A 27,147-nucleotide genomic window follows, 5' to 3' on the forward strand; every position below is an offset into this window, starting at 1 on the left:
GTGACTTAGTTGGCCACAATGGTCTCCCAGATCCCTCCCAGATTAACAGTGCTTGTTTATGGTACTGGAGCTGCCCTGTCCAATGTGCAAATCCTCACACAGGCCCTCTTCCTTTTCCTGCGTTCTTTCAGATCCGCACCTCACACTAGACTTTGCTTTTTCTCAAATACTTTCTCAAAGGCTGCTGCTCGTACCCAGCCCGAGCTTACTACTTCTGTCCTGCCCCACGGACCTCTGTTCTCTAGACCTCTGGTTTTGCAGGTTACCCTCTGAAGGACCAGTGCTCTCCATTATGGGAGGAGCAAACGTTTTCTCCTCATAAAATCCCTCATAAAATCTCTCTCTTGTACACAGTACCACCAAACGGCCCTCTCCTACTTCCACCTGTTTTGTGGAAGAAATTCCGCAAAACACCGAACACACCAGGCCCCATGATGGGTTTCAGAGTACACAAGATGCTTTCGCACGTATTACATTATTTCAGTAGAAGGGTGAGCGTTGTTACTCTCTCTTTTCTACAAGGAGGTTCAAAAAGATAAACATGCCTAAGATCACACAGCTAGTGAGGGATAGGGTTGGGATTTGAATCCAGATATTCTAAGTTCTTTCCACTATATGTACCAATCTGTCCTCTCTCTGTACTGCTTTCTGTTTGCTCTAACACAAAGCGTCCATGGACTTCACCGTTCAGAAGCCCCTATGTAGAGCGAAATGGTTATGGCTTTAGTTGTTTGCTTTCACAGAAGTGTCTATCTTTCTCACTGAAAACTAGCCGTAGCTTGTTATCAACGCTTGGGGCTCTGAGAGGATGAAAGATGAAATTATATTGCAAAATTCTGACACAATTTTTGCTCTGTTTATCAAGATTTGTGGCATAGTTATTTGTGTCTGATGGAGGAGAATTCTCAGAGTTCATACCAGAAACCCAAAGTGCGTTGGACCAAGATCCCCACTCAGTTCCTATAACTGGGTGCGTTAGAGAGATACCCCAGTTATATTCCACATGCCATCAGCCCTCACAGGTACAGGTTCTGCTAAAATTGGGCTTACCCAGAGGCTATTGCCACTGTTTTGCATGACGAAAAATGTGGTTTTCAATGTGCATTTTGATGTGTGCAGTGGAGTTCAAGACTAAAAGTGGTACGAGGAGAAGGTCTGCAGGAACCGAAGGGCGTAAAATAACCTAACACAGTGATGCTGAACCTGTGAGCCATCTAATCCCAGGATCTCCCTTGAGGGGGGTCCAACTGCATGTTAGAGATACAGCATTCCTGGTGCCCTCTACTGTCCAGGGCCGACATGACAGGAAACACAGTTCTGTATTCTGGATGTTAGTTTAACAACTTAAAAAAAAAAATTTATTCTTGGGCTGAAATTGGGTTTTCCAAGTTTTGGTTTATAATAAGTAGTTTTTAAACATTTAAAAACAGGGGTGTGTAATAAAATGCTGATAGAAAGCATACGCATTGAGCTAACATTTGACTGAAGAAAAAAACAAAGCTGTTAAAAGCTGGTAGGCTCCTTTTCCAACAGCAATAGCATTAATATCTTTCAAGTCACTCCTAACCATAGCTAATTAGAGGTTTATGAGGGATGGCCCTTCCTGATGGGTCACCTCAGGTTAGGCAGCCCACAGATTTGCTACTGACTGTTGGCAACAATGGCTTTGTGAAGAATTTCTGCTCAGCTCGAGGTGATTATCTTTTTTCTTTCTTCTGCTGGTGCGTCTCTTATTTTGACTGGCTGAGGTTGGGTTGGACGATGAGGCCCCGATTCACAGACAGTGCCAGGTCGTTGCTGGAGATCTGCACTGACAGATTGTTGAAAACTTGTTAGTCTGACGTTTTAACAGCCTGCAATGGGGTGGAAATCTGCTCTTTCACTGGAAAAACTTAGAAAGGAAAACATGAGCTTGAGCTGAAATCATCCCCAGGTCCAAATCCGCCGTCCTCTGGCACCAGGGTGCCGAGGGCTGCACAGTCGTTAGAGATCAAGGCCTGACTATGCCACCCACAGGGTAGAAGGGACTCGGCCACTGGGAAGTTGGAGCCTCTGAAGATGCACCTCTGGGAGCTGGGGATCAACACTAGGTGCTAATGGCTCCATCAGTAGCAGAAGTCGGCCTCTCGTGAGGTTTCAGCTGGGTAGTTAGCGGTTGTTCTTTTGGCCGTAGGCATATGATCCAAGAAAAAGGACTTAAAAAACACCTCAGGCTTGGTACCTTTTTTGAGGTAGAAATGGACAGAAAGATTGCAGCCAATACTGTTGGTGAGTGATGTCTGGTACCACAGTATTGTAATTATTTGTCACCTTGCTAAAAGAATTCATTGAGCATCTTGGCTCTTCTAAAGCAAACCCAGCCTCACTATCCCAGCCAAGAAATATATATGTATTTATATATATATATTTTAGAATCACTGTTATCCTCTACTTTCCTCCCATTTACCAGTGATGGCCACTTTGATTAAGCCCTTCGCCCTGACCCATCACAGTTTTGCTCCCATCCTGGGAGGCCACTGAAGGATTCTAACAGGGCTTCTGGGCTTTGCACAGCCAGCTGTCTCTGCCAGGAGGAGCCCTCTCTTTTGCCAGCCAACTTCTTCCTGTTGTCATCTCTTTTTAGAAGCCTTCTGGTAGCCCCAGGCAGTGTTGGGTGCCCACCATTGAGGGTGCCCATAGCCTTTCATGTTCTGACTTCAGACCAGGCTCTAAACTTCCTGAGGACAGGATCTAGCCTAAATCTCATTTGATTTTTTTTTTTTTTTTTTTTGGCCATCCTCACAATATAATGCCTACATAGAGTAGGCACTTGATAATGGTGTCTTTTTGAATATTCATTCATTAATTTGACAGAGAGTAATGTAGTCCCAGGCTTCCAGGCCCTGTTAGACTTTAGGGAGTGCAGTCCCTTAACAGAACCTATCTTTTTATGATCTGCAGACCTAAGCCATGTTCTCTCCAGGCTGATCTTCCAGGAGTCTGTCTTTAATTAGTACCATTCAGTTCTTTGTTGGGGAAAATGTGAGATGGGAAGTGACCCAGATGTTTTGAGATGTCTTCTCAATGTCAAGTTTCCCCTTCACCACCCCTTTGCAGCTCCACATCACATGGCTGCATCTGATGGCAGCACTCACTGGTGTGTATACATAAATAACCAGAAAAAGTCTCCTCTCATGCTACCCCAGATAATCCCAAACCTCAGCTGTATCCCACAGAATGCAGCACTCACTGGTGTGTATACATAAATAACCAGAAAAAATCTCCTCTCATGCTGCCCCAGATAATCCCGAATCTCAACTATATCCCACAGAATTGCAGTAAAAATTTATTTATTCACTTATTTAATTAGCAGTGAGAGTGCCGTTATGCATTAGTCATTGTGCTAGACACGTAAGGGATGATCAAAGAAAACAGATGCATCAGCATACAGGCATTTGCCTTATTTACTAAAATCCTCACTAGAGAAATTCTTATATTGAATGGCAAACTTGCAGAATCCAAGTACTTAAAGATGGGGTGAGGGTGGAATGAAGGTAACTTGTGCTGAGGACGTGCCTCTTCCAGGTTGTCTCGGTTGCCTCTGGGGGCAGATGAGATAGGCTTCCCTTTCCACCAGTGACCATGATTAGCACTTTTCAGATCAGGAAACTCAGTTTTCTTTTTATTTTTGTTCTTAAAAAAGGTCTAATCATATGTCAGAGGCTCTTTTTGCTCTGTTTGGTTGAATGGTCCATCAAGTACAGTCATGGAGATGTTGGGTTTTCTGAAATCTACAGTAGCCTCCAACATTTAGTCACTAGCTCCGTGGGTGTCAAGAGGCAATTGTGCCCAGAGCTATCTAATCCCTGGATCACTGCCATGGTGATGTGACCTTGGACCAACAATTCCAGCGATGCCTTCTGTTTGTCCACTTTCCCAGTTGTGGCCCACCATCAGCTCCCCTCACGAATCAATTCTGCATTTTTGTCTGAGTCATTCCTGGAGGCCCAGCCTATAGCCTGCTCGTCCAATGATTTTATAAACACCTAATTTCCTTTACTAATTTCCTTTCTGCTAAAAAAAAAAAAAAAAAAAAGCTGTAAGTGTGGGAAGGAAATAATCAAAGAATCACAGCCTATTAATTATTTGCTGATAATATTTAACATTACCTGCTTGTGGAAAACAGTTATTGCTTCAGCTGATACTGGAGAAAACCTCCAAGCCAAAAAGATTTCTGTCTTGGGTTTTATTTGTTTGCTAATGTTTCCTCCCATCCAAAAATATCAAGATACCTGACCTGAAAAGACTAGTTGCTACAGGCCTGCTGAGAGAACAACATGGGCATACCTCAGAGATATCAGGGGTTCAGTTCTAGACCACTGCAATAAAGTGAATATCGCCATAGAGCGAGTCATGAATTTTTTGGTTTCCCAGTGCATATAAAAGTTAGGTTTACACTATACTATCATTTATTAAGTGCGCAACAGCATTATGTCTTTAAAAACAATGTACATACCTTAATTTTACAATACTTTATTGTAAAAAATGCTAACCATCATCTGAGCCTTCAGTGAGTTGTAATCATTTTGCTGGTGGAGGGTTTGAAATATTGTGAGAATTACCAAAATGTGACACAGAGACACAAAGTGAGCAAATGCTGTTGGGAAATGGCATCAATAAATTTGCCTGACACAGGGTTGCCACAAACCTTCAATTTGTAAAACACACAATAAAGCGATGCCCAGTAAAATGAGGTATGCCTGTACATTCAAGTGCTAACAAATATTCAGAAAAAAAAGAGTATGAAATCTTATGTGAAGCAAAAAAAAAACATTAACTGATTTAAGAAAGTTAGGAGTGCTGCCAGTTGAACAATGTGTAAACTTTTCACTATCTTTAACTTTTTTTCTTTAGAGTATAATCTGGTACTATTATTAATATTTGAATATTATTTTCACTTCAGATATAACTTTCCCTTGAGAAAACAGGTTTGCTGAGTACTTAAATGTGATTTCTTTGAATCACACTTAATTTTTCACAACTAATTTTATGATGAAAGTAATGGAAAATATACAGTCTACTTAAGAGAAATATACTTTATTGTACATTTTGCTGGAACACATAATTAAACTAATGAAAATTAAGTGTTTTTGATATAAATTTTTAATGTATTAGAATAGATGCAGTATTTTATAACATCCATCTTGTTCTTCCTGACTAAAAGATAAATTTAAGATTTAATATAGAAAATTCTTAGTAAATAAAATTAGCAACTAACTTGTGAAATATTCTGACTTTTAAAATTAGAAGTATTTCTTCATTTTTAATCTTAATAATATGGGTATTAAAATCAAATTATAATGAATGAGTTCAATTTATTAATTCATATTTTTGTATTATTATGTCATCTACAGTAATTTAAATTGGTACATTCTTGCTTATAATTAAAAACTAAACTTGCAATGATACTATGATGTAGATAATATTACCCTACTTTACAGATGAGAGAGCAAGTTTAGCAAACTCAATAAATTGCCCATGATGATATAGCAAGTACGTGCATGAAGCAACAGGATTTGAACTTGGGTCAGTCTGATCCAAAGCCTATATTCTAATAGGTGGCAACTCGTGCAAACAGCAGTGACTAATGAATGAGAGGAGGGGCTGTAAATAGACCTGGTGTACTTGGCCAAGGCAATATCGAAGCCTGCAGTAGCCAGTATTTGGGAATCTAGTCAAGCATTAAGTAAGCTGTCAGCTTTCATTCTCTCACTCATTGGCGGGGGTGCGGGGGGGTGCGGGGTGTATTCTATAGTGAGTAGTACTCTCTGTGCCTCAATTTTCTACTCTCTTAAAAGGGTATGATCAGAGAACAAGATGGTAGATGCATAGCTTAGCCCGTAGAGCAATGCTTAGCCCACAGTATGGGCTAAAGAAATTTTAGCTAGGTCACAAATATTTATTAAGGGTCTGGTATATATAAGGCACAAAGGTTATAATAATGAGACATGTTAAAAATGCTAACAATGAAAGTGGTTTGATTCGTCATGGTCTATGAGGAAAATAGGCATACGAACACCTGAGCTCATATGTAGCATAGCCTCTGTGCTATGGGAGGAGAGCGTGTACCAGGAGACTCCCTGTTGCTAGCAGGGCTCCAGCCCCTTGGATAGGAATTTCAGTAACCATGTCGTTATGTAGGGGCGTTGCTAGCTGGGAGTGATGGAAACAAGCAAGGCAAGGTGGTCTCATTATTTTAGGCACAGAAGACAAAACAAAGATGGAGATTCTTTGGAGAGATGGGATTCTGAGAATCAGGCAGAAGCTTGGTAATCAGAACCGGATCAAAGTCAGGGTCATCCAGCAGCAAGGTGCTGGGTTGGGGAGTCCCAGCATGCATGACCAGGAAGAGCCACAAGCGAGGAGGGCTGCAGCCCTGAGAACCCAGGAAGGCATGGGACCTTCCCCCACGGCAGATCCTGTGGTTTTCTGAGACTTGAAGCCTGTGGCTTAGCCCAATTAATCTCCTAAACTGGGTCATCACCCTGGGTTGCACAGCAAGCAGGAACCTGGCAGCAAAGGCCCTGTAAACACTGGTATCAATGAGTAAAAGCACTGGAAAAAAATCTGGTTTCTTTCAAGTCCTGAGAACTGAGAACAATCAGATTCCCTTCTGGGCGTTGCTTTAAAATCTGGTACCATCATCAGGTAACTTTACAAAGCAGGGCAATTACAGAATTAGTTAGACGTGCCTCATCCATTTCCCAGATAGCCAGGGAGATGAAGACAAGGAAAAGGACTGTCTTGTGATCACTGGAAGGGCCACTGCACCCACTGTTGCTGCTTGGTCATTAGCTTGCGTGGTCACTGAACCCAGGCAGGCCATGGCTTTTAATGAATGCAAGTTTCACGGGAATTTTACAAACTTCTCCTGGATTTGTTAGCATCCAGGAAAGGGAGCAAGACCCCCATGGAACACCCACACCCACACCACCTGCATCTAGAGGGGTATATGTAAGGCTGCCCTTGGACTTGGGTAGCTGTGGGAAGTTAGCCGCCATCCACTGCGAGCCCCTGCAATTAAAGAAGGAGAGCTCTTCCATCCTAGAACGTGCGTGGGCTTTCATCCTTAACAAAGGGCAGGCAATCACTCCAGAGTTATTTCCCTGTAGGACCCAGAATATGGACTGATAGAGCTTCCTAGCACTTTGTTTCACCAAGAGGCTGAAAACACTTTAGAAACATCTGATCTTTCAATTAAAAATAATGATTAACTCAGGTCATAAAAAAAATACCACTTTAAAAAGCAGGTAATACAGGAAATGGATCTTAGCAATTCGAAAGGGTTTAAACTCTGCCAAAACACAAACAAAACAGCAAGAGTCAGATCAGACTCCACGGATCATTAATCCTCACATTTGCTCTCTGATCTGACTTTGTGGCATCTATTAGCCTCCCCATGTTATTTACAGAGAAATGAAGTCTGAAGAGATTAAATACATGATAAATATCACATGATACTTAGTTCAGCAGAGTAGCCAGGGAAAAAGTTCATGCTATGTACTTTCTGTTTAGTATTCAGTGCACTTTTGCAACCTTCGGGCGCACCCAGCCTTCCTCCTCCACAGTCCATTCGCTTGACCTGCCCAAGGGAGTCTAACAAGCCAGCAGCTTCCTTCCTTTTCGTGGTCCTGAACCAACTGTCCATCTCTGTGCACAGTGTAGGTCATCCCAGAAAATGGGTTGATTTGAATGTAGTTGGGTCATCCTTTCTCCTCTCAACCTGTGCCTCTGTGTACCAGGAGGTTGCATCATTAGGTGTGAAGAATAGGAATTCTTTCATCTGGGAATCGTTTTGCCCAGAAATTACTTTGTCTTATAATATTTTAAGTGTAAGTACAATAAAGATTGACGGGAGTGGAATTAACCAAGTTGTGAACAGTGAAAGAAAGAGGAAAATGGACCAAAATAGATGCCCTCAGTCTTTCTAAAGACAAGGAAATAAATGGTAAAAACAAGTCCAAAAAAAAAACAAGTCCAGCCTGGTACTAAATGACATCCATAAGCCCATGGGAGACGTGTGTAGAGAGGCAGAATATGAAGGGCCATTTTTATATTCACAGTGTTGCAAATGGGGACAATTCTTTCCTATTATGAAATATTTCAAGCACAGAAAACAGAGAATAAGGAACAAATCTTTATAGAAAAAGTTGATAACCCCTGTATGCCCTCCAACATTTCATTACTCTGTATATCTTCCCCCTACCCTGAATTTGATGTTCCTTATTCATTGCCTGTTTTTATGCTTTTTCTGTAAATTAATGTATCCATAAACAACATGTGCTATTTTTAGATATTTTTAACTTCATTAAAACATGGAGACAGTTTTTTTTACCTAGTATGATACTTTTACATGATATAAACATTATATATGTTTGGGTTTTTTTATTAATTTATTTTACTTCTGGCTGCGTTGGATCTTCATTGCTGTGCGCGGGCTTCTCATTGCAGTGGCTTTTCTTGTTGCGGAGCACGGGCTCTAGGCACATGGGCTTCAGTAGTTGTGGTACATGGATACAGTAGTTGTGGCTCCCGGGCTCTAGAGCACAGGCTCAGTAGTTGTGGCGCACAGGCTTAGTTGCTCCGCGTCATGTGGGGTCTTCCCGGACCAGGGATCGAACCCGTGTCCCCTGCATTGGCAGGTGGATTCTTAAACACTGCGCCAACAGGGAAGCCCCTAAACATTATATATGTTTTATATGATTTGAATATTATATATTTTACATGATTTGAACATTATATATTTTATAAGATTTAAATATTATACAATTTGAATATTATATATTTATATGTGTATATTATACATATAACATGTTTTTACACTATATGTAGCCCTAATTCATTTTCACTTTTATTTTTATTTCTTTTAACTTTTTTATTGCAGTATAATTGCTTTACAATGGTGTGTTAGTTTCTGCTTTATAACGAAGTTCATCAGTTATACACATACATGTATCCCCATATCTCTTCCCTCTTGCATCTCCCTCCCTATCCCACCCTTCCAACTGGTCACAAAGCACCGAGCTGATCTCCCTGTGCTATGCAACTGCTTCCCACTAGCTATCTGTTTTACATTTGGTAGTGTATATATGTCCATATATACACTACCACTCTCTCACTTTGTCCCAGCTTACCCTTCCCCCTGCCCGTGTCCTCAAGTCCATTTTCTAGTAGGTCTGTGTCTTTATTCCTCTCTTGCCCCTAGGTTCTTCATGACCTTTTTTTTTTTTTTTTTAGATTCCATATATATATGTTAGCATACGGCATTTGTTTTTCTCTTTCTGACTTACTTCACTCTGTATGAGACTCTAGGTCCGTCCACCTCACTGCAAATAACTCAATTTCGTTCCTTTTTATGGCGAGTAATATTCCATTGTACATATGTGCCACGTCTTCTTTATCCATTCATCTATTGATGGACACTTAGGTTGCTTCCATGTCCTGCCTATTGTAAATAGAGCTGCAGTGAACATTGTGGTACATGATTCTTTATGAATTATGGTTTTCTCAGGGTATACGCCCAGTAGTGGGATTGCTGGGTCGTATGGTAGTTCTATTTTTAGTTTTTTAAGGAACCTCCATACTGTTCTCCATAGTGGCTGTATCAATTTACATTCCCACCAACAGTGCAAGAGTGTTCCCTTTTCTCCACACCCTCTCCAGCATTTCTTGTTTGTAGATTTTTTGATGATGGCCATTCTGACCAGTGTGAAATGATATTGCATTGTAGTTTTGATTTGCATTTCTCTACTGATTAATGATGTTGAGCATTCTTTCATGTGTTTGTTGGCAATCTGTGTATCTTCTTTGGAGAAATATCTGTTTAGGTCTTCTGCCCATTTTTGGATTGGGTTGTTTGTTTTTTTGATATTGAGCTGCATGAGCTGCTTGTAAATTTTGGAGATTAATCCTTTGTCAGTTGCTTCATTTGCAAATATTTTCTCCCATTCTGAGGGTTGTATTTTCATCTTGCTTATGGTTTCCTTTGCTGTGCAAAAGCTTTTAGGTTTCATTAGGTCCCATTTGTTTATTTTTATTTCCATTTCTCTAGAGGTGGGTCAAAAAGGATCTTGCTGTGATTTATGTCATAGGGTGTTCTGCCTATGTTTTCCTCTAAGAGTTTGATAGTGTCTGGCCTTACATTTAGGTCGTTAATCCATTTTGAGTTTATTTTTGTGTATGGTGTTAGGGAGTGTTCTAATTTCATTCTTTTACATGTACCTGTCCCATTTTCCCAGCATCACTTATTGAAGGGGCTGTCTTTTCTCCATTGTATATTCTTGCCTCCTTTATCAAAGATAAAGTGACCATATGTACATGGGTTTATCTCTGGGCTTTCTATCCTGTTCCATTGATCTATATTTCTGTTTTTGTGCCAGTACCATATTGTCTTGATTACTGTAGCTTTGTAGTATAGCCTGAAGTCTGGGAGCCTGATTCCTCCAGCTCCATTTTTCTTTCTCAAGATTGTTTTGGTATTCGGGGTCTTTTGTGTTTCCATACAAATTGTGAAATTTTTGGTTCTAGTTTTGTGAAAAATGCCATTGGTAGTTTGATAGGGATTGCATTAAATCTGTAGATTGCTTTGGGCAGTAGAGTCATTTTCATAATGTTGATTCTTGCAATCCAAGAACATGGTGTACCTCTCCATCTATTTGTATCCTCTTTAATTTCTTTCATCAGTGTCTTATAATTTTCTGCATACAGGTGTTTTGTCTCCTTAGGTAGGTTTAATCCTAGGTATTTTATTCTTTTTGTTGCAATGGTAAATGGGAGTGTTTTCTTAATTTCACTTTCAGATTTCTCATCATTAGTGTATAGGAATGCAAGAGATTTCTGTGCATTAATTTTGTATCCTGCTACTTTACCCAATTCATTGATTAGCTCTAGTAGTTTTCTGGTGGCATCTTTAGGATTGTCTATGTATAGTATCATGTCATCTGCAAACAGTGACAGCTTTACTTCTTCTTTTCCGATTTGGATTCCTTTTATTTCTTTTTCTTCTCTGATTGCTGTGGCTAAAACTTCCAAAACTATGTTGAATAATAGCGGTGAGAGTGGGCAACCTTGTCTTGTTCCTGATCTTAGTAGAAATGGTTTCAGTTTTCCACCATGTTGGCTGTGGGTTTGTCATATATGGCCTTCATTATGTTGAGGTAAGTTCCCTCTATGCCTGCTTTCTGGAGTGTTTTTATCATAAATGGGTGTTGAATTTTGTCAAAAGCTTTCTCTGCATCTATTGAGATGATGTTATGGTTTTTCTCCTTCAATTTGTTAATATGGTATATCACATTGATTGATTTGCATGTATTGAAGAATCCTTGCATTCCTGGGGTAAACCCCACTTGGTCATGGTGTATGATCCTTTGAATATGCTGTTGGATTCTGTTTGCTAGTATTTTGTTGAGGATTTTTGCATCTATGTTCATCAGTGATATTGGTCTGTAGTTTCCTTTTTTTGTGACATCTTTGTATTGGTATCAGCATGATGGTGGCCTCTTAGAATGAGTTTTGGAGTGTTCCTCCCATTTTCACTTTTAACTGCCATATAGCACTCCAATGTATGACTAACATTTATCTGTTTTGTAGCTGAACAGTAAAGTTTCTGTAGTTATCATTCTAGAAGATGACCTGCTATGTCATAGTGTATGCACATTTCAACTTAGTAAGAATGAAATCTAGTAAGTAATAAGTAGAAATCTAGTAAGATTTTGCCAGTTTTTCTCCAAAATGGTTCCATCATTTTATACTGCAACCCACAGTGTGTGAGAAGATCCATTTCTTTACATTTTTGATAAACTTGTTTTTGCCAGATTTCTAAGTTTTGCCAAATCAATGGGCTCAAAATAGGCTTCGTTTTATCTTTTATTTGCTGGTTCCTGATGATTAGTATGGTTGAATATATCCTCTCTATTAGTGACCATTCAGATTTCCTCTTCCATGAATTGCTTATGTCCTTTATCCACTTTTCCATTGGATTATTTGTTATTTTCTTATTGATTTGGAGGATTTATTTATACATTCAGGTACTAACCATTTGTCAATCATATACATAAATGTGGTCTATTCTTAAATAACTGATTGTATCTCTGGAGTTTTCCCTGTACAGAAATGTTAAGATGCAAGTTAAAACTGAGATGTAGATAAGAGAGTTGATATTTCCATGAGTCGATGCTTCTGGAAAAGGATTATGAATGCCACTTTTTCATCATTTCCTTATTTGTGCAGAGAGTTCAGAGTTCCCAAGTTCAGAGAGTTAAGTGTAGGCCACCTAGGTTTGTACTTGAAAATGTCTGCTTAATTACAGAGTAGGTAGCTTAGGATAATTTCAGTACTGAATAAGAGCCAATTTTGAGAGTCATTAACCTCAGATTACTAGATCTAACAGACTGTGTATCTTCCATTGAAATAGAAACTGTTGGACACTGGGTGCGTCTCTGGCCATGACCCCTCATAGGAACACACACATCAGCTTGAGGCAGGGGCATGAGGCATGCAGGAACAGTCTGTCCCCAATTTACCTCTCAAATATTTTGCTACGAGGAAAGTCTCTGCTCGTGACATAAGTCCCTAGACTCAGGCAACTAAAGAAAACATGAAGAGCAGAATAATGTCATGGTGATGTCAGGTTGCATGGACATATTGCTTTGGGAACCCTGATAGGAAATCTTAAAATAATGATGGCTTTCTTTCTATTTCAGAGGTGTGGCGAAATCTTGTTTGAAAACCCTGATCAGAATGTCAAATGTGTTTGCATGCTAGGTAAGAAGTCTTCTCATTTAAAATCTATTAAGTATGCTGATGTCATGTGAGCTTACTGTTGTTCTGTTGCCTTAGTGATTGTCTCTTGTTCCATATTGCAGAGGCTAATGGGCTATTTTATAGGTTTATAGACAGCTATAACACATTTGTATGTGGAACACTTGATGATAAAGAAAGGGTTTGATTTTAATAACTGTCAGTAAGTCAGGAACCATGCTTCTGAGTCTTTCAAATTTTTTCTTGGATCAACATAACATAGTATTGGGTGCTTTGTATTCAGGCAACTGTGATGAGAAAGTAAGAAGAATCACATTGTAATTCCTAAACTAGAGATCATATGCTAGGCAAGTAAACTATTAAGTATTTACACCACAGCACAAAGCCCTTACTTACAGTGCCTGGGAGGAATATGCATTTGAACTAAACTGAAGTCAGCACCGCAGCTACCCACACTGCATTTGTAATAAAAATTGCAGCATCATAATGAATAATCATTTGTTCTTGTGGGATGATATATCATCAGTGCCTTTCACAAACTCTTTAATATATAATATTCCGTTAAAAGATGAAGTTGATATTATTTTCCTCATTTTATAGAGTAGAAAACAAGTACAGAGAATATAAGTGATGCACTTAACCTCAAAATGAGAAATGAGCCAAATCATGATATGAAAGTTTCTAATCTGTAAAAATTTAGGTCTAGTGTTTAGATCTTATTTGAGCCACTGAACTATGTTCAATGAACTTTTAATTAAGTAATTATAGTAATAGAACAAAGCAGTAGCATGAATAAATAAAAATAATCCTTAAATTTGACTTTCACCAAAATTTCACCCTAATCCATTCCAACTTTGAACCATACTCATAAGCAAAGAAAAAAATTATTCATTTTAGCTCCTTCTGTTTTCCCTGGCTACCTCATATGTTGGCAGCCTAGGTTATTGGTAAGATGGCTCAAAAGCAGACAGCAAGATAGAGGCAGGGGAACATCTTGGTAATTTATAATTCAAGATAATCAGGTAATAAATAATCAAAATTTGCTCATTACCTAAAAAGAAACCAAAAACAGAAACCAGACACAAACACTGTATGTTCCTGGTCTTCTGATCTTTCTTATTTTCTTGTGCTAGTATTTTAAACCTTTCTGATGCAGTTCTTATATGTTTTTATTTTAATTAGGATGGGGCTATATAGTAATAGCCACTGGAAAATGAACATTCTGTTGGAAGCACATGAACAGTGAATTTAGCATAGCATCCATAAATCCATTTCAAATGTCCAGTATTCCTTTCCCTTAACCATGAAAATGCCTCAGAATGCTAAGTGCAGGGTACAAACCACAGAGAGAGAGAGACAGAGAGAGAGAGATGGAAGCAGAAAAACTTCCTTTGTCCAGCCATATATCCCAGCTTTGGATGTGGGAGACCATCTCATCACCGCATCAGATCTATTCATCAACTCACTCATTTAACTTTCACAATAGCAGTATGGTTTGGTGCTATTATAATCCTCATTTTACAGAAGGAAATTTGTGACAAATGATCGAATACTATAGGACCTTAATCCCACTAAAATATTATTTGTTTATAGCTTCTACATGATCTACTAACATGAATCAGTTTTAATTCATGATGACTTTAAGCACATGAACACATAACTTATTTTGATGAATTTTTCCTTGTACGAGCTCTCATGTGAGTTGCTTGATTAGTTTATAGCTAGGACAAGGACAGCAATAGACTGTCTACTACTGTCTATAGACTTGAATTCACTTAAGGTCAATCATCTTTCCATCTCTTCTGGATAATATGGTGTGGTTTATAACCCTAACCAGAAGACACTCCTGGCCACCAAATGCATTCCCCCAATGAACCTGACAAATTACACAAATTCCCCAAATTAGAAGAATATTTATATAAATCAGCTTTCTATTACTACCACTGTCAAGATTTACAATTAACTGAGTACTTAAATATGTCACAGACGAAGTCCATCCAGAGTACCTTACATAGTTAGATCATTTATTCTAAGTAAATTAAGACATAGCCTCTCCTTCAAAATATAGATATCTTTGGCAATAGCAGTATATTATTAAGCTTGTAGGTTTCATTAGTTTATTAGATTTCTATTTTCTTAGGAACATAGAACTAAATAATATAAAGGAACCATGAAAATGGAAGTTTTTATTAGTTTAAGGGCGTGGGATAATTAAAGATGGAATAGGAAGAACACTCGTACATTTTACCTTTAAAGCAGATGGTAAATATTTATTGAATGTTGAAGATATTACTATGTCTAGTGAGCTGGAGTTACTCCGATCATGAAAATTATGCCCTCAAGGAGCTTACACATAAGAAGGCTTAGACTTTTTCCTACTTCTCTTTTTAAGAGGTTTGCTACAAAATTTAACTGAAACATTTACAGAGTCCTTTGAAATCTTAGATGAAAGAGAATACCAAAATAAAACTATTATGGGTATCAATACAGATGGATCAATCCGCCATGAGCATGTGTCCACCTGAAGCCAAAGGCTACCATTTCACAGCAATAGTGTGCAAGATAATGAAAAAAGTTGAATGATTTATTCCCTTAAAAGAAACAAGAGAAACTCAAGGCATGAACTTGTAACTCACTAGAACTGAGACCACATCTTAGACCACATATTTATCAAGAAGGGGCATCTGCATAACACGAAAATAACAACAAACCTCCGCTTCACCACTGTCTGAGGTCTTATCTGAGTTAGTTTGTTGCTTCCTTTGAGAGGAACCTGTGATCGTGCCCTTATGACTTCCCGAAGCATTTCTTGAGAAAACTTTATATCTTCAACAGTAAAGGATAAGGAGTCTCTGCTGCTTAAAGGGACTGTTAAGTTTTCTAAGTGTTTCTAAGTCATGAATGTAGTTTGTGTTTTTGCAGATCACATTATAACCTTTTTATGAATAAATCAAAATTTTGAAACAAGAAAACCAAATATATAAAGTCTGCATTTCCAAAACTTCACTCTGATCTTTATGCCACCCCAATATTGAGATCCCTAATGGAGGCCAACCTAAGACATTCAGAGCTTTGAAGTGTCAAGTTCTTGGCTCACCCACTCCGGCATTCCCTCTCTACCCACTCACACACCAGGTTTGGGGCCCCTGCTTTGGCCCCAGCTGTGCTTCAGCACATTTGAGATGGAACAGGGAAGACGGTCACTAGCCAGGCACACCATTTGCACTTTTCTTCTGTCCCACCAGTGTCTCCCCAGACCTTTCTGAAAAATACAATTTTTATGCTTCGAGTCGTTTACCTCATGACCTCCATGAACAAGTCATCCTCATAAAACTCATACTTCTGGCTCATTACATTCAATGAGACATAAGTGTGAAATTCATCTGAAGTTACTCTGAAGTACTGAATTCAAAGCAATTTTAAGTGAGAGCAAACTCTTGTCATATGTGGGCCTTACAGGCAATCATTTCTATGTTCAGGGGAATAGTTCGTGTTGGATATGAAGGTAAATAAAGATGTAGTGCAGAGCTGGCTACACTGAGTATTTACTATTTATTCCTTAAAATTCTGTCGGAGGGGTAAAATGTAGACAATGTTAAGTACGAAATTGTAATAAATGCGGCTTTGTTCTTTCCTTCACCCTTAAGGAGTTCAAAACTGCTAACTCCCATTCCCCTCCTTTTTCTCAATTTAGCCATAAGATTTCTCTCAAATCAAGATAGACCTCAAAGTTTACAGAACTGTATCAAAGGGTACTCAACTGTATAGTAAGATGTGTACCTTAATTAGGTATAATGAATTGATAACCAAGGGAAGAAGGAAGTGAAAGAGAAATTATCTCTCATTACACAATTGACATATGAGGTGTGGCCGGTTCCTAAAAGGATTTTATTTTTCAAAGTATAATGAAACTGCTAGGGTACAAAGAGCCAAGAGTATTTAAAGAAACTACATAAAATGATCGATGTTAGTTCACTTAGTTCATTTGCTAACTTCTGTCTGGGAAATGCTAAATCCTGGGAAAAGAAACTTTCTAAAAAGAGCTCCCGATCAGACTTGGTGCCCTTCTTTCCCTTGTAATTTTACAATTTGAAATTTTCAGTGGCCCTGCTTTTGTTTCATGTGTGATTCCTTTCATGCTGATTGGTGTCATATCATTAGAATGTAAGGTCGTACTTTCTTATCTGCCATGGCTTAGAAAGGGGTGTTCGTATTGTCAGGTTTCTGTTTGAAATTTTTTATAAATCATTTCAAGAGGTCGTCAGTTTTCAAAGAAATAGAATACCATAGATCAATATTTTATTAACATTTAACATGAGCACAGAGAGACTTGCTTTGTAGTCCAACCTCTGAAAAATTAACTGTGTACTTTGAGAAGTTGCTTCATCTTTCAGACTTCAATTTATAGTTTTTCTGCAAAGTGGTAATAAAAATGTCTGTCCCTTCCAGCCCAGGGGTTGTCCTGGTAATACAGAATGTGATGTTCTGTGAGGAGATGTTGCCTGCTATGATGCCCTAGATATGGTTTATGCATCAATAAATTAATAAATAAATAATAACAACTGAAAATAAGCAAATTGATGATAAACAATAATAAACAAACAGTAAATTATTTATTTATGACATTAACAGTGTTTAGAAAAGCAATTGAAAAGACAAATCTATGCAAATGTGAGATCAATTTTAAAAAATATTAAATATGTTCTTCAAAATTTTGTCATACCTCAAAGGCATCATCTAATATTCATTCAAAGGATATTCACTGAGCATTTACTATATGCAAGGTACTATGCTAGGCACTGGGAATGCAAAGACCAGTGGAGCACAGGCCCTGCACTCAGAGGGTTTACATTCCAGGCAGAGATTCAAGCCCCAAACCCCGAAATCTGCAATGCCAGCTTGAGAGTGACAAATGATAGAAAAGAAATAAAGTGTGTTGGAACTTCAGAAGATGAAAAGAGTGCATACAATTGGGATATGAAGACACATGGATTGATATGCAAAGACCAAGAAAGAGGCAGCATTCTAGGTAGATATATGACCATTTTTAAAAGCCCAAATACAGGAAAACTGAGGAGTGGAGAAGGAAGTAAGTGTTTCAGGCCACAAGCAGTATAAGAGGATAAATTGGAAAGGAATTTGAGGCCTTATTATAGACAGTTTGACTGTTACCACTGGCTATAAAAAGGACAGAAGTACCAAACGAAAGAGCATTCTGGTCTCTTTTATTTAGTCAGTTAGAGAGCATTTTTTAATTTACATAGAGGGTATTATAGAATATTCTATAAACTGGTTTCTGCGGGGCAGTATTGAGTACAGCTGTTCACCAAATACTTGTGAAATTAAATAATTTTAACCCAATGTATATTTGAAACTGATGGCCTGAATTCTAGGCTTGATTATTTTAATGAATATTACTTTTATCTTTTCTCTTTGATATCAGATACCATAGTATTTTATTTAAGAAGTACAATATTGTCATCTTTTATACTGGAAAAAAATTGATATTTTTTCACTTTTTCATCTAATAAAATTGGGAGATTTTTTTATTTTAAAATTTTGCTCCTATCACTGGCATCTGCCTGTGATTTTTGTATGTGGACAATTTTGAGGTCTATACATTTTTTCTTAGAAATTAATACGCAGTCTGTTTGAAGGCAACATAATATCTGTTATCAAAGTAGGTCACTACTTTGGTGGCATAGTGGAAAGAACAGGGCATTTAAATATCTGGACCAGCTAAAAACTGTGTGGTCGTAGGAAAGTCACTTAAGAGTTATAGATCTCAGTTTATTCCTCCCTAAAATGGAATAAGAAGTAATAATAACAATATTATTATCTACCTTATTAGGTTTGTTGAGGATCAAATAACACAACAAATATTAAAGCATTCAGTAAACTGTTAGAAGTCCTAGAAATATAAATATTATTTTATTTATACTAATAACTAAAATGTTCTAAGTTCTTGCATTTAATTTAATATTAGTAGTATTTTTTATGCAAACTGACAGCTTTGATATAGTTTCAATATTAAACTGTTTCAGTTTGCTTCAAGTGAATAGATATTTTCAAGTACATGTTTGCAACCTAGAAATAAGCATATTATCATCATAGGTTATTAAAGAAAGATTATTGTAAGGACTATTTTATGTGCACTTAACTTTATAAAAGTGCAGGTCTATGTTCAAAGACAAAAGCTTTCAAGTTGCTTAACTTTGATTTACTGAGATTAAAATGCCTTGGGAATTTGAATTAATTTTTTAAAATTTTTATTGGAGCATAGTTGCTTTACGATGTTGTGTTAGTTTCTGCTGTACAGCAAAGTGAATCAGCTATACATATACATATATCCCCTCCTTCCCATTTAGATCACCACAGAGCATTGAGTAGAGTTCCCTGTGCTGTACAGTAGGTTCTCGTTAGTTATCTATTTTATACATAGTAGTGTATATATTGTCAATCCCAACCTCCCAATTCATCCCATTGCCCCCTTTCCCCCCTTGGTGTCCATACGTTTGCTCCCTATGTCCGTGTCTTTATTTCTGCTTTGCAGATAGGTTCATCTGTATCATTTTTCTAGATTCCAGATATATGTGTTAATATACGATATTTGTTTTCCTTTTTCTGACTACTTCATTCTGTATGACAGTCTCTAGTTCCATCCACATCTCTGCAAATGGCACAGTTTCATTCCTTCTTATGGCTGAGTAATACTCCATTGTATATATGTACCACATCTTCTTTATCCATTCCTCTGTTGATGGACATTTAGTTTGCTTCCATGTCCTGGCTATTGTAAATAGTGCTGCAATGAACATTGGGGTGCATGTATCTTTTGGAATTATGGCTTTCTCCAGGTATATGCCCAGGAATGGGATTGCTAGGTCACATGATAGTTCTGTTTTTAGTTTTTTAAGGAACCTCCATTCTGTTCTCCATAATGGCTGTACCAATTTACATTCCCACTAATTAATTTTGTCTTACACTTACGAAACACTTCATTCTTATCATGTGAGTACATCATTTCACTCCTATATGCATGTCCAAGGATGATATTTTCTAACTCTAAAAGAGAACAAATTGAAACCTGGACATTCCCAAGGGAGGACAGAGACGGCATTATCCTCATCTCTCACCCAGGGCATGGCTTCGTTTTACTTTTCAATGTACTCATCACCAAATGATGTTTGTTTGTTTGTTTTGTTTGGTTTTTTTTGCGGTACGCGGGCCTCTCACTGCTGTGGCCTCTCCCGCTGCGGAGCCCAGGCTCCAGACACGCAGGCCCAGAGGCCACGGCCCACGGGCCCAACCGCTCCGCGGCACGTGGGATCCTCCCAGACTGGGGCACGAACCCGCGTCCCCTGCATCGGCAGGCGGACTCTCAACCGCTGCGCCACCAGAGAAGCCCCAAATGATGTATTTTATATTCGTTTGTTTTGTTCATCGCTCTCTCCCAGTCTCACTGCACCACACACCCATATATACAGAATGTAAATATCATGGAAACAAGGAATTAGTTTATTTACTGCTAAGAGTCCAGCCTCTGGAAGAGGGTCCAGCCACCTAGCCCCTCACTGGAGCTTAATATTTGCTGAAGAGATACATGCTGATGCATTTGTCAAAACAGCACAATTGTCTGTAAAGCATGGCCCAGATGTGCCAAAGACTGATGGGTATAGCATTTAAAACCCTCTGCTAGCCCAGCCAAGGAATGGGTCATCTCCTAAGTGAACTGAGAGTTTCCCAAGCATACTACTCTGGGTTACAGGATGAGAAAGACATAGTTCTCTACAAATAGACAATTAGAACATATCCTAAAAATATAGGTGATTATCAATTATTTCTTGAGCACTACTCTATGCCTACCCCCCTACTAGTGTTACTCTGAAAGTTGATGTAATAGTGAGCTAGGTAGAATCCCTGTCACCACCCTTTATTCTGCAGCTGGAACACTGGGTTAAGAAAACAGGAGGAGGATTATTATTTCGTCTTCTCTATATTTACAAGAACATACAAAGTATTATTTCACCCTGAGGTTTATCATTTAAAAGGCTTTTACATTCTCTTGCTGCCTTTCAAAAATTTTTATTTGGAAATCAATATTGTCTTGCATAAGGAAAATAAGTTTGCTAGTTTCACAGTTGTTTTCCGAGGAATGTGGCAGCATTTCCACAGCAACCAAACACCACACTTTTGTTTGCAGCTGAAAACCAGAACTCAGATAAGAGCTAGCTGCAGAACAACAACACAAACAAAGGTCAAACTATCAGAACTGAAGTTATCAAACCCCTAAAATATAAATGTGCCAGTCTTGTATTAGCTTCATTTTCGGTCTGAAGGAAGAGAAAATGAGACCAATCATCCTTCGCACAAAGCTACACTTCAAAAAAAGTATTCAATCAACCAACATTTATAGGTACATACTGTGTGCCAGTGTAGGGATACGAAGACATTGAAGTTCTGGTTCCTACCCTCAAGAAGCTCCCAATCCAGTGGGGCATGGACAACGACACAGGCAATGACAACATAGCATGAGAAACCATAATAAGGATGGGCCAGGGTGTTATGGGAGGGAGAAGGGTGTCAGGACAGGTCTGTGCAAGTGGTGATAAGGAGCTGAGTGTCAAAGAGAAGCAACTCACAGCCCTGTGAGGCTGGAAAAGGGCAGCCTGCTGTGAAAGGCATTGGCAATTCTAGGTAACAGGAGCAGCGGGTACAGGATGCTTAATGTGACCAGTTAGAGAAACTGGAAGTCATTATACCTGGAGAACAGAATAAGAGGAAAGAAATGATAAGATAATTAGCGTGGAGAGGAAGGTGGGGCAGATTATAAGGAGTCTTATAACAGGGTAAAGACCATTTAGGGATGTTTAAGCAGGGGAGCTACAATGTGAAATACAGTTTTTAGAGGGATCACCTGGTCAGAATAGAGAATGCACTGGAGGAGGACAAGACTGAAGAAAGAAACCAGCTTAAGGAACTGCAGCAATAATTAGGAAAGAAATGATGAGTCTGTGCCTGAACTAAGACAGTGTCAGGGAGGACAGAAGGTATGAGATTCAGCGGACTTTGAGAGCGGATGATAAGACTTTACAATGGAGTGGATGTAGGAAATATAGCTAAGTAGATAGAGAACAGATAGAGATGTGTTTCCCCCCACCTACTCCCAGCGGAGAGTATTCGAGAATCAGATTTGCAATTGGGGGAAATGATGAGTTAACTTTGGACATAATACACTGAGATGCCCAAGGACTTCTCAGGTGCAGCAGAGAGTCTGGAGCTCAGGAGAGTGACCTGCTGGTAGGCAGTGGTGACTACCTATCAACGACGATGACACCCCGGGGAAGGCGAGGAGTGAGATGGAGATGCACCTTAGAACACTTGGAAACATCACTGGAGAGTTGGGCAGGTTCAAGAGGAGTCTAAAGAAGCCTAAGTAGGTAGGAGATTAAGATTAAGAGAAACAGAAGGAAAAACAGAATGCTATCATCTTGATCAAGAGGAAAGACTTCCAAAGGAAGGTCATGCTAAAAATGTGAAACACCATAGAGGTCAAATGAGATCAAGCCTAAAAGGTGTTCTTGGACTGAGCAACCTGAAAGTAGTATAGTATCAGCAAGAGCATAGCTAGTGGAAGGGCAAAGGGTCAGGAGGGTAGCATGGAGCTAAATAAAGAGAACCGAGGAGGGGTGCTACTCTCTCAGGAAATTTGTCTTAGAAAGGAAGGTGGGTAATCTGACAGTGCCTGGAAGGAGTTCTCAAGATGGGAAAGGTTTGAGGATATTTTGATGCAGAGAGGAAAGAGCGAGTAGAGGAAGTGGTTGGATATTTCTGAAGAGAAAGAGAGTAATTGTGAGCCTTAAACCCCCCTCACACTGTGACTGGGCAAAGGTGGTGATGGTGGACAAGGAAGTGTAAGGATAGAGACACATCTCTCGGAGTGACACATATCTGAGGGCAGAAACTGAGACTAATCCATCTAATTGTTTCCCTTCTTTCTAAGAAGAAAGCATGATATTCTGATGAGAGTAAGGAGAGTAGCGGAGGCAAGCAGAAAGTGGTAGGTGAAGGTCTGAAATTAATGACGGAAATGAGAAAGAACCAACTAAAGAGGGGTAAATGGGTAATTATTTGAAGCAGTTCTAAGGTTAGAATTTATGAACTAATGTCCAGTCACTAAACATAAAATGTAAAACGCAAGCTATGTGTTCCAACACGCATTTCAGATGCTCCCTGTTCACGGACACCCTACCCTTTTCTCCTTTTGATGCCTGCTCCTTCTGCAATGGTCAGGGGGCTGCCTTCCTTGACCCTAATTCACAAGCGCCTCTCTCTCATACTGCAAATATTGAATTATTTCTCCATTCCTCCATCTAGCCTGCATATTTCAAGGGAGCAGGTGTCCATTTTATTTAAATATCTTTGTATCCCTAGCACCCAGAATTGGCCTAAAACTTCAAAGAAGCACCAAAAAAATTCAGAATGAAGATAGAAGAAAAGCGTAAGGTTATGTATTCGCCTCTTAAGTCCTCCTCTGACCTCGTGGTGCATCAAGAACTCTCTTTTCTGACTTGCCTTTCATAAAGGGGATGCCTCCACCTGTACTTCCCAGTTGTCAAGGAGACCAAAGGTGCTAAGCCATTTGAGCTCTGACAGTACCAATGTCTCCTGAGCTGCGCCCACCGCTGGCCAATCACATCCAAACTCCCTCTTCCTCCTCAGCTACTCCTTCTCCAGTTCACTTTCCCCTCTCACAAATTTCATTCAAAGGCTTTTTGATCTCAGGATGAGTCCCCCTAGGAATCCTTGTATACATCAAACTGCATTTTTTATAATGTTCCAGAGACAATGTTATCTCTGTTTTGACCCCAAAACAGTGTTGGGCTTTTTACTGGAAGGAATACAGATTATAATTGTATTTCCCTGTAATAGTTCAATCTTTTTAACAGACAAATTATACATGATAGCTAGCTATTCAGCATGGCTTAAGAGGTCCCAACTTGTCAATCTCAAACCACCTGCCTTGCCAGCTGTAAGTATATAATATTTTCTAATGTGTCTAGATAATAAACATCTACAAATATAGAAATTTTCAAAGAATGAGACAATGTAATGTATATTATCAAAGATACACCAAAAGATAATTTTAGATGAAATAAATATTTGCTCCCATTATATCAGTTGCTGTCTTTGAGCTATAAGATTTTGTCATATCTAAATGTCAAAAGATATTTTATTAACTTGCCAGGATATCAGTTCCAACGAGACAGCTAACTGGTAATAAAGAAAAGCTCAGTTTCCATAAGCCCAAAGCTTTTACACTGACAGATTAATGCAAGTTTTCAACTTTTGTGAGGCTAGCTTGGACACTATCAAAATTAATTACTGAGTTTTTACTGCAAAAATCTTAAAAGCAAATGTAAAGGTATGTTATATATAACAATAAGCAAATGCAAAGAATTTGCTTTTGCCCATGTTTGGGTAGTCAACCACATATGAGTTTACTACATTTGCTGTCTAGTCAACATTTAAAAGGTTTTATGGCGTGTAACCTAATGAGGTAGTTAACATTATGAAATCTTGTATATTTGTCATTTTATCTTTAACTAAATTCTGGACTCTGAGGGTTCTAATTCTATTTGGCACAGCAGAAAACTTCATTCCGAAAGAGACCCTCACATTCATAAGTGTAAGAAAATAACGCCAGAAATGTTAATAGGATATAGAATTCCATAAGATTGGAGAACATGAGTATCTTCAGTGATCATCATAAACTACAAATCTGAGAGTTTCTGCAATATGTATAGTAAGTTTATAAAAATATTTCCCATACCAAGCTTCTTTCTAAAATCATATTGCACAGATTCAAGAAGTACTTGAATTGTGCTCTGCTAGACTACAAAATGCGGGGGAGATTATAAAGGTAAAACCCACAAAATTATATAAGTCATTTGTCAAGAATTAGCATTGGAGCTGGTGAGAAGTAAGAGTGTTTATTAAGCAAGGATTGGGGTTGGAAATGATTGCATAGTTACAAGGGTAGACCTTGAGACTCTGAGGTTGCAGCTGGCATCTGCTAGCAGATATTGTTTTGAGAACAGCTGGTGATGACCTTGAGTCTGATACAGTTCAAAATATTCAAGTTCTCAGTAATACAGGAACGTGTCTGAAACCACATCCACCATGGCCACCTACTTCCATTTTGGGTGTCTGAACCACAGTTACTCCATTTTGATTTTTAAATGCATTCTTTTCTTCAATGGTTCAAACAGATGCACAATGCATGTTTAATAGGCCACAGACAGGCTGTTTTGGTTAGCCAAAAGTTCAAGTTAAATCATGTATAAGCCAGAATGATTTCCCCATACCTCAATATGTGAAAATTTCTTCCATCAATACAAACTTCCAGTTATGAGATGAATAAGTTACAGTGTTCTAATGTACAGCATAGTGAGTATAGTTAATAAGACTACTGTGTACTTGAAATTTCCTAAGACAGTAAATCTTGTATTCTTACCACAAAAGAAAAATGGTAACTATGTGAAGTGATGGATGTGCTAATTAACTTCACTGTAGTAATCATTTTGCTATATATGTATATGTTAAACCATCAGGTCATAAATCTTTAACAGATTACATTGTGCAACCTAAATATATACATTCTTTAAATTGTACCTTAGTAGAGCTGGAAAAAATTTTTTAAACCATAAAATTATATAGCAATGTCAAGAGAATGCATTTCAATATTTTGTCTTCTTTTAGAAAATCAAATACTTGGAAAAATGTAGTTGAACGTTTTGGAAGTAGATATTGAATTCAGAAATACATTTTCCACATTTCTCAGGAAAAGTACAACATCTTATTCCTGAATTACTACTTTCTTTATAGAACGGGTTTGTTAATAATTGATTCTACCAAGCAGCCAGTGGGAAAAGGTATTGTCCTCTGTCTGCTGTCTCACTTTTTGTGTCAAGGAGTCTTCTTTCATGGATCATGCGTACAACATGGTCGATAATGAAATGCCAAGATGATTCTGGGAAGCAGTATATGAATGACTATGATCACGTTGTGGGTAATTTAGCAAAGACATTTGGAACTTGGTCATCACAGAGGCTAAAGCAAATCTCTCAATATTTGAAGGAGCTTAGTTTTTTCAGATGTTGCTTTCATAGGCGTTTAAGATTGAAAGCAGCTTTGAGAGTCAAGTAGGAGAAGGAGCCAGTCATTTCTCTCAACCTAATCCACCTGCCTGGACTCCAGAAGTTCAGGGTCAGGGCTCAGACTTGTAACCACACAGAGTTGTGTAAATTTTAGGCCATTACAATAAACAAAGAATTTTTTCCCTGTAGCAATTGTACTGTTGGAAATGGAGAAGTGTCTGATTTTTTTTAAAAAAAGAAAGTTTGACTATGCATGTCAATTTTCTTTACTTTCTTTTAGGGAAAACTTCTTGGAAGATGCATTTCAAATGTTAGCATCTTTAAAAGAGCAAGTTTTCAATTAATGTATTTAACATTGGTATATATGAACTAATATGTGTACATGTGTCCAAGCTTATATTTATCAATAGCCTGATATCCCTCAACAATTGACATTGTAGTTCGCATATTTATTGGCACTTCTAACTCCCCTGCTATTAGTTTGTTTACTGATATATTTAGATAGAAAATTTTTTCTTACATTTTATTGCAATATAGCTTAAATTATGATAAATATCCAATTTTTAGGTGTACACCTCATTAATTCTTGCAAAGTTAACACATGCATGTAAAACCACACAGACCAGTGTAGACAGCTTCACACACACCTCCTCCCAGACGTCACCTCCCAAAGATCCATACTAATTCACTGGCTTCTGTCACTATCCCCTACCTTTGAAATTTTTATAAATGGAATCAAAAAGTATATATATTTTTCTGTCTACCTTCTTTAACTCAACATTGTCTATGAGATTCATCCATGCTGTTGCACACAGTTATAGTTCATTCTTTCTCTGTTTTCTTTTGTTACAGAATAGAGATCAGCAAATAATGACCTATGGGCTAAAATTGGCCTGTCGCTTGTTTCTGTAAATAAAGTTTTATTAGAATATTGCCATTCATTTATATATTGTCTAAGGCTGTTTTCGCACTGCATTGGTAGAGTTGAGTAGCTGTGTTAGAGACCACATGATTTCCAAAGTCTAACATATTACAGAAAAAGATTTCTGACCACAGCTGTAGACTGTTCCAGTGTATGTGTATGTATGTGTATGTGCATGTGACTATTTATTAATGCTAGTGGTAATGAACATTTGGCTCTCCCTAGTTTGGGACTGTTACAAATAATATTGCTGTGAACATTCTTGTA

At 38.3% G+C, this 27,147-nt stretch overlaps 1 protein-coding gene across 9 annotated transcripts in view; it reads left to right on the forward strand.

Moving 5' to 3' along the window:
• PDE7B (phosphodiesterase 7B) overlaps window positions 1–27,147 on the forward strand; it is a 475,975-nt gene that overhangs the window by 240,927 nt on the left and 207,901 nt on the right. For 8 of the 9 annotated variants that reach the window (XM_033867764.2, XM_073789633.1, XM_073789634.1 and 5 more), the window contains one exon: window positions 12,741–12,801. In XM_033867764.2, the coding sequence (XP_033723655.1) occupies window positions 12,795–12,801 (7 nt within the window). In that variant the 5' untranslated portion in view covers window positions 12,741–12,794. Of the gene's footprint in view, window positions 1–12,719; window positions 12,802–27,147 lie in introns of those variants that run through there. The other variant, XM_004315455.4, reaches the window with a different exon arrangement.

The sequence above is a fragment of the Tursiops truncatus genome, chromosome 12, assembly GCF_011762595.2.
Source record: "Tursiops truncatus isolate mTurTru1 chromosome 12, mTurTru1.mat.Y, whole genome shotgun sequence".
NCBI lineage: Eukaryota > Metazoa > Chordata > Mammalia > Artiodactyla > Delphinidae > Tursiops > Tursiops truncatus.